At 37.6% G+C, this 16765-nt stretch overlaps 1 protein-coding gene across 3 annotated transcripts in view; it reads left to right on the top strand.

Annotated features, from left to right (window-relative positions):
* trmt44 (tRNA methyltransferase 44 homolog) overlaps window positions 1-16493 on the top strand; it is a 163665-nt gene extending 147172 nt beyond the window's left edge. For all 3 annotated transcript variants that reach the window (XM_059515601.1, XM_059515592.1, XM_059515610.1), the window contains one exon: window positions 16241-16493. In XM_059515601.1, the coding sequence (XP_059371584.1) occupies window positions 16241-16452 (212 nt within the window). In that variant the 3' untranslated portion in view covers window positions 16453-16493. The remainder of the gene's footprint in view (window positions 1-16240) is intronic.
* The last annotated feature ends 272 nt before the right edge of the window (window positions 16494-16765 follow it).

The raw sequence follows: 16765 nt of genomic DNA, 5'->3' as shown, positions 1-16765 counted from the left end.
CCGCCAGATTTTGCAGGTGGACTTGCATGCACCGATGGCACAGCTCCATTTGCCAGCCTAACCCACTCTTTTCGTCGAAATCCCATGCAAAATTCCATAAGATCTCCTTGGTTGTAGCTGTCCGGTGTGAAGTGTTTTTCACATACCACCGTGTGTCTAGTCAACGAGGAGGCAGCGAAATTGCTTCTCTTTGCCTGGACGAAACATATCCAAGCACGGAAATCTTTGTGTTTCTTGTTTGGAAATCGGTGGACCCGATGGCCAGACAAGTTGGAGTTGTTGCATCCAAAACAAACAAAAGAATTCACCATTGTGACAACTCAAACCTACTATAACTATAATAACGATAACGACAATCTCTATTTTCTGTTTCCACCTCTCAGACTACGTAAACCCACACTGAGAACCAGGGCTGCAGCGCCTATGTTTGCCTGTCGTTACGTCATATGACGCGTTCTCTGGGAAAAGGCGGTTTTTTGGCGCGTAGCTTAGAATAGGCACTTTTTTTCCTTAATTTCTGCCCGTGGGTGTTGTAAAACATATGTATTCTTATGTACGTCTTTTTAAATTTACATTTTCATACAATATTCTGTATAAATTAAGTTATAAAATTATATTGAAAGATGGCCTTTAAAGGGCGTGTCCATGGCGTCCTGACAAATTTCGATGTTTCGCCATGAAAAAGGAAGTTGCTGTAACTCAGACATACAATGTCCAATCTGCCCCAAACTTCACATGTTAGATAAGACTCTTGACCTGAACAGATCTAAATGGCAATATTTAGTTATAGCCATAGCGCCACCTGCTGGCAACAGGAAGTGACATGTTTTACGTTGTAACAAACTACTCCTAGAAATGTAATGACATCAACATTTTAGTTTGGTCAGTCTAATCTAAAGGTCTTTGTAATGTAATGTCTTCTCCAAACTTCAGATATTTTGAAAGAGTCATAGCCTGAAGACATGTAAAGGCCAGTATTCAGTTATAATCATAGCACCACCTGTTGGCAATAGGACACACCATGCAGGAAGATTGGCAGATATAAATCACTTTGACATATTTCACTTATATTTACAACTTCAAATGCATATTTCTCGCTGTTCACTTTTTTACTAAAGCCATTTAATTGCGATGAGCCCGGGTGCGAGGGCCCGTTCATCGCTGCTTGCAGCTTTAATTAGGGCCCGAGAACCGATGGTGCGAGGACTCTCTTGGAATTGCTCCGTTTATTATTATTATTAGGGCTCAAGCCCGAAGGGGCAAAGAGCCCTATTTTCCCCTTAGGATTCTTATTATTATTTTTTAAAAAAAATTTAAAAACTTCCTGGGGTTTTTGGGGGCCTTAACATGCTCAAAAACTCTTGAAAATTGGCTCACACATTGGAATCTGCGGCCATTAGGACGCCACAGAGACTGGGACTCGGGCGTGGCACAGGGGCTCTACAGCGCCCCCTGGAACACCGTCTATATGAAACTCAGTACACTTAAAGATCTCATTGAGCCAACAGGAAGTCAGCTATTCAGGGCTGTTTAAAAAAAGCATGCTCTGGAATTTGAAATACTCCTCTGAGGTTTTTCATCCATTCGCCACAAATCTTGGTGAACATGATCTCAAGACATTGAGGATGAAAAACTGCCAGGGGATTTTTGATATCTCGAACGGTTTGCCCGTGGCAAGGCGTTGAAATGAGGGCAAAAAATTTGAAACAGGAAATGTCTAATAACATCCACATACATTACCTGACTTTCATCAAACTTCATCAGTTGTATGATACTGATCGTATATATGTGACTATTAGGAGTCAACGTTATAGCGCCACCAACTGGCAGCAGGAATTGTGTCCTTTTCAAAATGCTTTGAATTCAGCATCTTATTTTTACTCGATTTGCTTCAAACTATTCTGTATCTATTCTGTTGGTGATTTTGAGGCAGATAACAAACTCAGATTTACATGAAACTCAAAACACATATATAGAGACTGGCAAGAGCTTTTAAAAGGGCTTGGAAGAGGCACTCTATAGCGCCACCTTTTGTCAAAAGTTGGGGGGTTAGTTTTAGCTACAGACAACAAACTCGGTACATATATTGTTCTTATCAGGACGGATAACTTTCTAATTCACAGTCATTAGCTACGACCAACAGGAAGTCGGCTATTTTAATTTGAATATGGATTTTTCTAATAATTTAGCTGTGAATTAATGCATACTGCTCAGAGGAGAAGTACACTATGCATACCAAACTTTTCTACATGGTGCCAAAACATTGAGGAACTTAAATTGCGAACAGGTTTTGGGTAGCTTGAACGGTTTTGTCGTAGTGATTTTTTAAAATAGCAGTAAAAAGGAACCAGTAAATGTCATTTATTTTTTCAAAGTGCCGTGTCCAAATATTTAAAAAAAATTACATATAGAAGAGAAGTCATTCTGAGGAAATATGGATAGTTTCACGACTATACAACACTCTATGGATAACAGAAAATTTAAAAACTATCAGACATCTGATGATCAATCAGAGTCACTGCTCTCTGTGTCAAGAAGGGGGTTGGGTGAGAGTGCATGCAGCTAAGTGAGGGGAGGGGCTGTGTGTCACAGAGGGAGAGAGACTAGGATGAAGACTAGGCTGTAATGCAAGCAGAACTTTCACAAATGCTTATAAGTCTTTAAAGGATTTTATAACACTGTAAAATAATGTCTAATTTATTAACATTAGTAAAGGCATTGGTAACACTTTATAATAACTGCATTCATTAGTTAATAGTAAGTTCATGCTTTATAAAGCCTTTCCCCAACATTAATAGTCATTAGTAAGCAGTTTATAAATACAGCTATAAATAGCTTGTTCTTGGTTTATAAGCACATTTATTACAAAGGAGAGTAAAGGGTCAGTTATCTTACTAAGAAAAATAAAAATAAACAAACAACTCAGATTGATACAGAATTCAGAAATATTTATTTCAATATGCAATAAAAGTAACCTGTACACTTGAAATATATATATATATATAGTAGGAGCCATTTTGGGGATGGTAAAGGTTTTGTCCACTTGGTGGTGCTGTGGTTATGTTTAATTAGAGCACCTGAGCAACAAGTGTGTGTTGCAGTGTTGGTAACTGGGAAGCACAGTTTTTGAGCACATGGCAGATTAGCTCGTAAGGTGGATTCTAGTTGTATGCGGTTCATAAGGTATGGCTTTGTGTGTACATGTGATTAAGGAGAGGCCACAAGAAGCTTGAGATCACATTTAATGGAGCTCAAGTAATAAAGACATTTGTTATGCATCTACATCTGTCTGCATGGACTCTGTTTGTAAGCATTTTAAATATGCTTACTCCTATTATCAACGACATTGGAAAGCCAGTACACACACACACACACAAACACAAACGTACACACACACACATATATATATATATATATATATATATATATATATATATATATATATATATATATATATATATATATATATATATCATTAACAAGTGTACAGCTGTACAGTTTCATTTTTTCCATCTTAAAATTACAGTTTCATTTTTTCCATCAGAAATATTTCTGTGTGCTGTATCCCTCTGTGTTGTTTAACTTTTTAGTTTTCCTTTAAATCTCCTTTGTGAATGCTTTAAATGTATAAATAGTCTTCGCATTAGATGAGCTCACAAAAATAGATAGCTGGAAACTACTAAATGTTTTATAAAAACCTGACTTTATAATGAATTACAGAAGGAAAATATGTTAATAAAGCAGTTATTAACACACTGACCAACTATTATCATGTGTCTAAATAATAAGATTTATATATTTATGCTAAAATAGTTTATTAATCATTTAATTTCACTTTCTTAATGATCTCATGAACCACTTACAACTCCTAAATAACTGGTTTGAAAATAACGTAATTATACTTAAAGTATGAAAATACAATGATTGAAGAACAAAACATTTATAGCTGTATTTATGAACTGCTTAATAATGCCTATTAAAGGAGTGCTATTATGCTTCTTCACTTTTTCAACTTTAGTTAGTCTGTAATGTTGCTGTTTCTGCATAAAAAAAGTACTGCAAAGTTACAAAGCTCAAAGTCCAATACAAAAGAAGATATTTTATTTAACAAAAAACACTTTTTAAAAATTAAAATAAACAACTTGTTTGGATTACAACAAATATTTTCCGGGATTTGTGATATCACAAATATGGACGAATGGGATGAGACTTTGGTTGAGTTGCACTAGAGAAGGCAACGAGTGTAATATATCAATGAAGGCTGGAAGAGAAAAAAAATTACTCCTTATATTCAGGTGTGAAGAATTATTAGGCATTTTTTCCTTTACTGATAAAATGATCCAAAAAAGAGGTTTAACTCAGACTGAAAAATCCAAAATTATTTGATCCCCATGAAAAATATTCAAAATTAGAGCAGTACAGTAATTGCAAATTTAAGACATGACCACTGGACAGCAAAATGCTTACTGGGATATAAGGGTCAGAAAAAAAATAGGTGGAGAACAGAAACACATTAACTGGAAAATATTGAAGAATTAAAGTGGAGAATTAGGTGTGAAACTATCAGGGAGCATTTAGTCTCCAGTGCCAACATCTTCCAGAACTACAACTTTCCTGGAGTCTCCAGAATTACAAGGTGGCAGGTTCTGAGAGACTCCGTTTGGGTAAAAAAAATCCCCCAAAAATTACTTAATTAGAATAGCATGAAGTATTGTAAAATGCAATATATTAAGACTTTATATATAGGCTTTATGAACATAGTGAACATAGAGGTTTTGAGTGACTCTTGAAGGACCAGCACCACCTCCTCTAGTAAGACGGTTTGAGGAATATATCTTCCAGAATCTGGCATTAAGATGTAGGAGCTCATTTTTATTCCATCTCCTTTCCTGAAAAGAATTTATCTTCACATTAATTCTTAATTCTTTTGCAATTCTTTTTGTCATTTCTTCTCACCCTGTTTTTTTTTTCTGACCCCGCTGAACCAGCATTTTTTTTTTTTTTTTTTTTTCCAATGGTCATGTTTAAACTTTGCAATTTCTGTATTAGGTTAGGGTTTGAGTTTGAGTCTGAGATGGATCTCTTTTTTTGTCTCATTTCATCTGTAAAAGAAAACATGCCTAATAATTCTGCACACCTGAATATAAGGAGTTTTTCTCTTCCAGCTTTCATGGACAATTATATATCAAGTCACCTTTATTTACATAGCGCTTTAAACAAAATACATTGCGTCAAAGCAACTGAACACCATTCATTAGGAAAACAGTGTGTCAATAATGCAAAATGATAGTTAAAGGCAGTTCATCATTGAATTCAGTGATGTCATCTCTGTTCAGTTAAATAGTGTCTGTGCATTTATTTGCAATCAAGTCAACGATATCGCTGTAGATGAAGTGACCCCAACTAAGCAAGCCAGAGGCTACAGCGGCAAGGAACCGAAACTCCATCGGTGACAGAATGGAGAAAAAAACCTTGGGAGAAACCAGGCTCAGTTGGGGGGCCAGTTCTCCTCTGACTAGACGAAACCAGTAGTTCAATTCCAGGCTGCAGCAAAGTCAGATTGTGCAGAAGAATCATCTGTTTCCTGTAGTCTTGTCCTGGTGGTCCTCTGAGACGAGGTCTTTACAGGGGATCTGTATCTGGGGCTCTAGTTGTCCTGGTCTCCGCTGTCTTTCAGGGCAGTAGAGGTCCTTTCTAGGTGCCAGTCCACCATCTGGTCTGGATACGTACTGGATCCGGGTGACTGTAGTGACCCTCTGATCTGGATACAGACTGGATCTGGTGGCTACGGTGACCTCGGAATAAGAGAGAAACAGACAAATATTAGCGTAGATGCCATCCTTCTAATGATGTAGCAAGTACATAGGGTGTTATGTGAAGTGTTCCAGGTTCCGGTTTACCTAATTAATTGTGCCTAAAAATCTTTAACGGATTTGGATATTAAAAGCATATTAGTATGTTATGTGTAAGCCAGGTTAAAGAGATGGGTCTTTAATCTAGATTTAAACTGCAAGAATGTGTCTGCCTCCCGAACAATGTTAGGTAGGTTATTCCAGAGTTCAGGCGCCAATAGGAAAAGGATCTGCCGCCCGCAGTTGATTTTGATATTCTAGGTATTATCAAATTGCCTGAGTTTTGAGAACGTAGTGGACGTAGAGGATTATAATGTAAAAGGAGCTCATTCAAATACTGAGGTGCTAAACCATTCAGGGCTTTATAAGTAATAAGCAATATTTTAAAATCTATACGATGTTTGATAGGGAGCCAGTGCTGTGTTGACAGGACCGGGCTAATATGGTCATACTTCCTGGTTCTAGGAAGAACTCTTGCTGCTGCATTTTGGACTAGCTGTAGTTTGTTTACTAAGCGTGCAGAACAACTACCCAATAAAGCATTACAATAATCTAACCTTGAGGTCATAAATGCATGGATAAACATTTCTGCATAGAGCATAGGCCGTAATTTAGATAAATTTTTTAGATGGAGAAATGCAGTTTTACACCTAATTAACACCTCTGTTTTTTCAGAATTTAGCAGTAAGAAATTACTCATCATCCAGTTTTTTATATCGACTATGCATTCCATTAGTTTTTCAAATTGGTGTGTTTCACAGGGCCGTGAAGAAATATAGGGCTGAGTATCATCAGCATAACAGTGAAAGCTAACACCATGTTTCCTGATGATATCTCCCAAGGGTAACATATAAAGCGTGAAGAGTAGCGGCCCTAGTACTGAGCCTTGAGGTACTCCATACTGCACTTGTGATCAATATGATACATCTTCATTCACTGCTACGAACTGATGGCGGTCATATAAGTATGATTTAAACCATGCTAATGCATTTCCATTAATGCCAACAAAGTGTTCAAGTCTATACAAAAGAATGTTGTGGTCAATTGTGTCAAACGCAGCACTAAGTTCCAATAAAACTAATAGAGAAATACACCCACCATCAGATGATAAGAGTAGATCATTTGTAACTCTAAGGAGAGCAGTCTCAGTACTATGATACGTTCTAAATCCTGATTGGAAATCCTTGCATATACCATTTTTCTCTAAGAAGGAATATAATTGTGAGGATACCACCTTTTCTAGTATCTTGGACAGAAAAGGGAGATTCGAGATTGGTCTATAATTAACTAGTTCTTTGGGGTCAAGTTGTGGTTATTTGATGAGAGGCTTAATAACAGCCAGTTTGAAGGTTTTGGGGACAATTCAATTCAATTCAAGTTTATTTGTATAGCGCTTTTTACAATACAAATCGTTACAAAGCAACTTTACAGAAAATTATGTTTCTACAATATTTAGTAGTAGCTAGTAATTTGTGCACGTTTGACAGGATTTTATAAAAAATAAAAAATAGTAATAATAATACAAGACGTAGTCAGCTAGACGATGAACTATCAATATTATTAATTAATAGTTATTATATGATGCAGTCACACATGTAGCAATAATTGTTAGTTCTGTTTGTTGATTCAAGGTTAGCATCATCTGGGGTCCTCTGAGGGTCAGCATCATCTCTTCTCAGGTGTTCTGGAATTGAAACAAATGAAAAATTAGTGGAACTGTTCCTCAGGGGGTCTATAGTGCACTGTCTGATGCGATACTATAGCTGACGGCTGAATGGTTGCAATTTTATCTCTAATAGTATCGATTTTAGAAGTAAAGTAGCTCATAAAGTCATTACTGCTGTGGTGTTGGGAAATGTCTACACTTGTTGAGGCTTTATTTTAATTTAGCCACTGTATTGAATAAATACCTGGGGTTATGTTTGTTTTCTTCTAAAAGAGAAGAAAAGTAATCGGATCTAGCAGTTTTTAATGCTTTTCTGTAGGATAGGTTACTTTCCCGCCAAGCAATACGAAATACCTCTAGTTTTGTTTTCCTCCAGCTGCGCTCCATTTTTCGGGCTGCTCTCTTTAGGGTGCGAGTATGCTCATTATACCATGGTGTCAAACTGTTTTCCTTAACCTTCCTTAAGGTAGAGGAGCAACTGTATTTAAAGTGCTAGAAAAGAGAGAGTCCATAGTTTCTGTTACATACATTTACATTTATTTATTTAGCAGACGCTTTTATCCAAAGCGACTTACAATTGCTATATATGTCAGAGGTCGCACGCCTCTGGAGCAACTAGGGGTTAAGTGTCTTGCTCAGGGAAACATTGGTGTCTCACAGTGGATTCGAACCCGGGTCTCTCACGCCAAAGACGTGTGTCTTATCCACTGCGCCAACACCACCCCAACAGTATGCAAAGTGCAATATTATCCCTCTCTAAAGATGTGAGTTTAACATTCTCCGGAAGGACCCCAAATAAAGCTGTCAATGGGTTGGGATCTATTACTGTGGTAAGAATTTCTGAAATACAACTAGAAATTCCCTCCCAAAACCTTAATAACTTAGGACAGGACCAGAAAGAATGAAACAGAGAGGCTGGCTCCGCAACACAACGTGGGCAGGTGGGGTCTAAATCAGGAAATATCTTGCCAAGTTGCACCATAGACCAATGAATACGATGTACTACCTTAAATTGAATAAGCCTGTGTCTAGAGCTAACTGAAGAAGAATGTATCCTTTTTAAGATAGTGTGCCAGGTTTCTTCATCTAACAAAATACCTAAATCCTGCTCCCAAAGAGACTTTAATGTCCCACTAGACGGGGTTTGATTGTCATTTATTGTGCTGTAAATCCTTGAAATGACACCCCTTATACATGTATGCTGGTCTAAAATACACTCCAAGATACCTCTAGGAGGGACAGAGGGGAACTCAGGAAAATGTTTACGAGCAAAGCTCCGAACTTGAAAATACCGGAACAAATGTGAATTGGACAAAGAAAATTTATTTTTAAGTTGGTCAAATGAAGCAAAGTTATTATCAATAAATAGCTGATCAATTGTAACTAGATCCTGTGACTTCCAAATATTGAAAGCCCCATCAAAAAGGGAGGGTGGAAAGGAAGCGTTCCTGGCAATGGGTGCAGCTAAAGAAAGACCCTTAAGCTCTAGAGCTCTGCAGAACTGAGTCCAAATCCTCAGAGAGTGTTTAACAATTGGATTATTAATTGAGATACTATGAGTAGGAGGGATAGAAGAACAGAGCAAAGATGTCAACGTGACTGGGGAACAACCAACGTAAATCATACTGGCACCAGTACAGTAAGTTTCTAAAGTTGGCTGCCCAGTAATAAGTTTGAAAGTTAGGCAAAGCCAGACCTTACACCTCTTTTGGCTTAACAAGATGTTTTAGACTTATTCGCCTTGGCTTGTTATTCCAAATAAATGACAAGATAATTTTTTCCAGACATAGAAAAAATGACTTTGGAACAAATATGGGCAAACATTGAAATAGATATAAAAACTTGGGAAGAATATTCATTTTGATTGCATTTACCCTTCCTATCAGTGAGAGAGGAAGGGATTTCCATGATAAAAACATAGATTTTGTGATATCAAATAAAGGACTAAAATTGGTTTTAAATAAGTCAGCATGTTTACGAGTCACTTGAATACCCAAGTATCTAAATGGGTTGTTGACCACTCTGAATTGGAAATTTGACTATGAGAGACTTAATGCAGCAGAATTTACTGGGAATAATTCACTCTTAGAAAGATTTTAATTTATAACCTGAAAAAGTACTAAATGAGTCTAATATTAAAAGAACTCGAGGAATTGAGACTAAGGGATTAGATAAAAATAAAATAAGATCATCCGCATATAATAATAATAATAATAATAATAATAAGTTTTATTTATATAGTGCCTTTCCAGAGCTCAAGGACACTTTACAATAAACAAACAACAATAAAGGCAGTTGACAAAGACAGCAGACAGAACAAGAGTAGGCAATTGAGAGTACAAGTACAGTAAGTGAGAATTGGGTAGATGGGGCAGCAACCAGCAGAAAACTAAGAACTATAACATTCAGAAAATAGGTGTGTTTTGAGCATGGATTTGAATTCAGAGATAGTGTTAACAGAACGGAGTGATCGGGGGAGAGAGTTCCACATTTTGGGCGCAACAACAGTGAATGATCTGCCCCCCCATTGAAACAAGGCGATGCTGAGGGACAACGAGAAGGCTGGAATCAGCGGATCGTAAAGAGCGAGTAGGGGTGTAGGGAAGAAGCAGATTACAGAGGTAGGGGGGAGCCAGGCCGTGCAGAGACTTAAAAGTGAGAAGGAGAATTTTGAATTTAATACGGTAAGCCACAGGAAGCCAGTGAAGATCATGCAGAATTGGGGAAATATGTGCAGAACGCTTTGTGTGGGTGAGTAGTCTGGCAGCAGAGTTTTGAATGTAATTTGGAAATGGAGCTAGCTGATAGGCCAATGAAAAGTGCATTGCAGTAATCAAGACGTGAGGTGACAAATGCATGGATGACAGTTTCAGCATCTGAGATACTGATAAAGGGACGGAGCTGAGCGATACGACGTAGATGAAAGAATGCCAATTTAGTGATGGAATTAATGTGAGAGTGGAAAGATAGAGAGGAATCAAAAATTACACCAAGATTTTTAACAGTACTCGATAGTTTGATAAGAGAGCCAGCGATCTCACAGGTGAAGTTGGTAGGAATTTTATTAGTGAGTGATGAAGGTCCAGTGAAAATAATCTCAGTTTTGTCCATGTTAAGTTTTAGAAAATTTGAATGAAGCCAATCTTTTCATGTACACAAGCAGAGATTTTGTCAGTTGTGAGAGATAAAGTTGATGTACAGGTAGTATATAATTGAATGTCGTCAGCGTAAAAATGATAATTAAAACCATGACGGCAGAGGATCTGACCAAGAGGTATTATATAGATTATAAATAATAATGGCCCAAAAACGGATCCCTGAGGGACACCGTGCTTCAGGGGGACAGTGGGTGAGCGAAAATTCTGAAGTGAAATGTAGAACAGTCTGTCAGAGAGATAGGAGGAGAACCAGGAGAGAGCAGCACCAGAAATACCCACATCCGAAAGGCGCAAAATGAATAGTTGATGGGAGACGGTATCAAAGGCAGAGCTGAGGTTGAGCAGCAGGAGCATAGACAGAGAACCAGAATCGCCAGAGAGAAGCAGATCATTCAGTACTTTAACTAGTGCAGTTTCAGTACTATGCAAAGGGCGAAAACCAGATTGAAAAGGATCAAAAAGATTATTTTCAACTAGAAAAGACTGAAGCTGGGAGGCAACAGTACTTTCCAGTAATTTAGCTATGAAGGGGAGATTTGAATGGGACGATAATTAGATAAAACTGAGGGACATATAAACATATAAAGAAACCCTCTGCTCTAGACCAGCACGAAAGATGCCTTGTACCTCTGGGTCAGCACGTAATGCAATTGCCAAAGGTTCAATAGCAAACAGAAGGTGGGAAAGGGGAGAGCCCTGCCTTGTGCCTCGATACAGTGAAAAAGGATCTGAAATAATATTGTTTGAGCTTACAGATGCTTTAGAGGCAGCATAAAGGAGCTTTATCCAAGAGTGACTCCATGTTAAGTTTTTTTCAAGCCGAAAGGATAATACTATAGCTAGTATCTTGTAATCACAATTTAAAAGCGATATGGGGCGATAAGAACTACAGTCTAAGGGGGGTTTATCTTTCTTAAGAATTAATGAAATATTAGCTTGATAGAAGGTTGGGGGCAACTTAGATGTTTGAATGCTCTCTAAAAAAAACAAAAGCAACACATGACAAAGTAATTTAGAAAATGCTTTATAAAAATCAGATTGGAAGCCGTCGGTACCAGGGGTCTTGCCTGTTTCCAAGGAAGCAATCGCATCAGCTATTTCTTCGACTTCAATATCCTCATCCAAAAAATCACACAAAGTCTTCTCTACAGTGGGGAAATCTAATTTATCTAAGAAAATTTTCATTAAAGATACATTTTGAGGAGATTCCGATGTGTACAAATTTACATAGTATTGTTTAAATTGAGAGTTTATTTCTTTATAGTCAGTGGTAGTAATTCCGGGGGGTAACTTAAGTTGGGGTATCAAGTTTGATGCTTGCAATTTACGAATTTGATAAGCGAACAATTTACCTGGTCTTATCACCAAACTCATAGACCCTATGTTGAGCTCGTAAAAACAAATTCTCAGCCTCTTCCGCTGATAACAGATCATATTTAGTCTGCAAAATCTGACGCTCTTTATAAAGGTTGGGAAATGGGTTCAGTGAGTACTGAACATCAATAGCTGATATAGAACTAGATAGTTTGTCTAGTTGCCTTTTCCGATCTCTATTTTTATAAGACGAATATGAAATTATGCAACCTCTAAGATAACATTTTAAGGTCTCCCAAATGGTAGAATAAGACATACCCTGAGTACTATTGAGTTCAAGAAAAGAAGATATATTTGAGGAGATAAATTTTACAAATTCTTTATCCTTTAGTAGTCCAATGTTAAAGGACCATTGATGATGCTTTGGGGGTGATTTGGAAAGCTAAGTTCCAAAACAGCTGGTGCATGATCAGAAATTACTATGCTTTCATATGAACAGTTCCGCAGATATGGAAGAAGTTTGATATCTAGAAAAAAATTATTTGTGAATAAGAATTATTTACTTGCGAAAAAAATTAATATTTCCTTGCAGAAGGATTTAAAAAGTGAAATGGATCGCGAATACCATAGCTATGCAGAAAAGATTGAATAATCACATAATTAAAATCACCACCCAGGACTAATGAATGAGAGTGAAGGTCAGGTATACATGATAAAAAGGAAGTCATAAAGGACACATCATCATAATTTAGGGCATAGACATTAGCAAGAATTAGGGGGGTTGAAAACAATGTTCCTGTTACAATGACATATCTGCCCCTATGATCTGCAATTACTTGTGATACAGCAAACAGAGTAGATTTATGTACCAGAATGGCACAGCCCCTGGATTTGAACTGAAAATGTGAATGATAGACTTGACCTAGACTTGACCCTGACTTTGACTGGATTATTCAAACCTTTACAATTCCAGCTAACCCATCTCACCAAACCATCTTCATTAGCTCTACCACCCATCATTTTAAAAAAAGAAAGGGAGAGAGAAAAAAAAGGAGACCAAAAAGATACTTGTAAAACCCAAATAATTATGCGAGGATCAGCAAGTACAAAAAGGTATGAAACCATACAAAAGAGCAATGGCCCAGACTTGTGCTTATGAGATTAACAAAGAAACGAGAATATACTAACACACTTCAAGAACTCTAGCGCAAAGTGCTTTCAATAGCATCTGACCCCGAGAAAATAAAACATTATAGCTCCAGCACGTTCATAGATGTTCAAGCAGGTAAAAGGTGTTGTTTCACAAAAGCCAATGCCGCGGCTGGAGTATCAAACGTGTGTTCAGCGCCGTTCTTTGTGATTCTGAAACCGGTAAGACCCCTTATACCGTACTTAACGTCTGGCATATACCTCAGCAGACGTTTAACATTGTAGTATGCGGCCCGCTTCTTGGCAATCTCCGGCGGAAAGTCCGGGTAGACAAACACAGTGTTGTCTCTGAACTTAAGCTGCCCACCACAGCTCGCTTTTCGCCAAATATCCTCCTTGACGTCATATCGATGGAAACCGATTATGAAGGCTCATGGGTGGCTGCCCTCCGCAGGCTTCGGTGCAAGTGTACGATGTGCGCGAGCAAGAAGTGGAGGTTCAGAAAGATCAAATATCTCCGCCAAAGCATCTGCCACGAACTTTGTAGGTTGTGGGCCTTCCAAACCTTCCGGAATTCCCACCAAGCGAAGATTGGATCTGCGGGAACGACACTGTAAATCGATGCACTTAGCTTGCAGTGAGGCGATCTCTTTCTGAAGAGAAACGACCGTTGTCTCGAGAGAATGAAGACTCGTCATCCATTCTGAGGTAGCTGTCTCCAGGATTGTTAAGCGCTCATTCTGGGTTTTGAGGTCTTCTTTGAAAGATGAAAATGTATTATGCATTTCTACTCGTATCAGGGAAATTTCTCCCCCAATTTCAGCGTCGTGCGCGTAAAATTTGGCATGAATTCCACTTTCAAGCCTATTAATGGCATCCATAATCGCAACCCCATTAGGGGTGGAAAGTTCAACCGTTTCCAAAGGTGAGCCGCCGGCAACAGACGAATCGGACTTCTTTTGTCGCTGTGTCTTAGAAGACATCGTTGGAATTCAAACGACAGACTACAACAATATTGTTAGAAATTAAGTAAACGCCAAATACACGAGATATAATTATATTTATATATTCGTATATAGCGCTGTATCAAATTATAAAACGGAATTTAAAAGCTAGTTTGCGGAGCTCCCGATTTATGCGTCCTCACGTGGCAGATGCTAAACCGGAAGCCTCTATATTTATTATTATTATTATTATTTGCACACACCTCAGAACTGGTGAAAATTTACGTCCGATATGGGTTTCAGAAGTGGGTGTGGCATTTTACTAGTTAGACTTTTTCAAAAGACTTTTTCCAAACTATGATTCCTGACTTAAATGCATAATCAAGTGAAATATTATGAAGTTTCAATAACAATATACAATACTATACTATTCAAAAGGTTGATGTAAATCATATAAATGTAACAAATAAATGTAACAGTAACAAATGTAACACAATGCTGTTCATTTTATCCCTCCTTAAAAACCTGAAAAAAATATTCTCAGCTCTTTTCAACATTCATAATAATAATAATAATAATAACAATAAATGTTTTTTTTGTAGAAAATAAGATTGTTAAAATGATTTCTGAAGGATTGTGTGACTGGAGTAATGATGAAAAAATTCAGTTTGAAAGTCAGCTTTGTTCCTAATAAACTGTTTAACTGCACTCCCAAGTGGATATTAAATTATGTTGTGGGATAATTAAATATATTCTAAATAAACTACAAACATAAAACTATATAGATTTATTTTGTCCTCACATTCTTTCTTGTAACTCTTCCCTCTCAAGCCCCTTTCACAGTGCACGTCAGACCCAGCAAATTGCCAGAACATTGCCGGGTCGCCTTCTGTGTGAAAGCAAACATGTCCCGGGATCGATTCCGGCATTGAACCCGGGTCGGGGACCTAGTAACATTGCCGGGTTCAATCCCGGGACGAGCGCTGTGTGAACAAAAGCCAGATCTAATGCAGTGTCGTAGTGATGACGCACGTTATCGCGCAACTCTTTTACCGGCTGTTTTGAAGGAAGATAAACATTCGCGGCAAAAAAAATGTGCAAACTGTAATGAAGCAGAGATCCGTTAGTTCCTCACTTTCCGCGCTGAAGCCGAGATCGTTTGATAGCTTCAGTGAAAGTATAACGTGCCTAGCGTTTTTGACTCTTACATTACACGTCACTCCCTGATGTCATGTGTCCTTACGGGGACTTTACAGGTTGTGTGTGAAAGCACGCACATATCCCGGGTAATCACTGGCATTGTGAAAGTGCAAAATCTAGCGACCCGGGAACAATTGCCGGAACACTTTACCCGTGTATTTGCCGGAATCGCAGTGTGAAAGGGGCTTCAGTCACACACACCTGACTGAAAGGTTCATTATGCAGCTCATTATGCGGGCCTTTGTCTTCTCAGATGTAAATCACAATGATATTCATGAAAGTTGACGCCTACTCGCATATGACTTTTACCAACAAAAAGTATCTTTGAAAATTTAAATCAATATCTTGTTTTCTGTGAGTGAGTAAACAAGATGATTTTCACATCATTTAGAAAGAAAAATTATATGCTACAAGCTCCAGTTCTCAAAATTCCCAGGAACCAATGTCCTGTATGTGTTTTGCCTTATTCAAGTGATTTCACATTTTTAGTTTTCCACTAACCACACATGACATTATTTTTCTCAAAAACACAATCATGTATATACATGCTGCTCACATATTATTATAGCCCAGTTTGTGCTGATTACAGTGAGACTAGACTTTAGCCATTTAGATGTGTATAAGAAACTGAAAAAAGCACAAATGTCAGGTCATGATAAAACTTCTCCAGGCCTCAAAAATACCTTTAGACTCCAGAGGGTTAAAGATGATAAACAGGAATCCATATTGAAGTGTGAATGTGCTTGGACAGGATAAAAATAAGCTCCTTCGCTACTAGGAAAGTACCACTCATAGTGAACATTATAGACAAGCTAAAACCCCACAAAATATTACCCCTTCAAATGTGTTCCGTTAAGTTTCCAGTCTGATATGATTTGCATTTCTTAAGTCTTAAAGGTATATTGTAATAGCAGTCATATTTGACATTTTTCTCTGCTTCTGTTTTTTTTTTCATAGTGGAGGGTGGAAGGGTCTTTATTCGGGACTGGAGGAAAACTACACTGGCACAAAGCTCTAGAGTGACCTCCAAGCGCAAACCTCCTCCCTCAGGTGCCCTGAAGACCCGGTTTTGCTGGTTCCACACCCACCATCCCCAAGGATGCCCTCTGCTCTGTGACCACTGTGCCTTTGCTCATGGAGAGACTGACTTGAAAAATCCCCAAAGATGATTCGGACCTGAACAGTAGATTGTTTTTGCTCTATTAATATCATTTGACATAAAAAAAATAAAAAAATATACTCAAATATATATATATATATATATATATATATATATATATATTATTGTTTTTTTTTACATGTCTTTATTGAATGATTTAGTTAATTTAATTATAGTGCACGTTTTTTCTTAGACATTAGGTTTTTTTTTTTTACTTTTATGGTAACACTTTAGAATACTTACTGCATAACTAATAAGAAATTATTGAAGAACTAACAGGTGATTATTCATTAACAATTAACTCACTACTGTTAACTACTAAG

Source organism: Carassius carassius, chromosome 2 (assembly GCF_963082965.1).
Source record: "Carassius carassius chromosome 2, fCarCar2.1, whole genome shotgun sequence".
Taxonomy (NCBI): Eukaryota; Metazoa; Chordata; class Actinopteri; order Cypriniformes; family Cyprinidae; genus Carassius; species Carassius carassius.
This window is presented reverse-complemented; position numbering and strand designations above follow the sequence as displayed.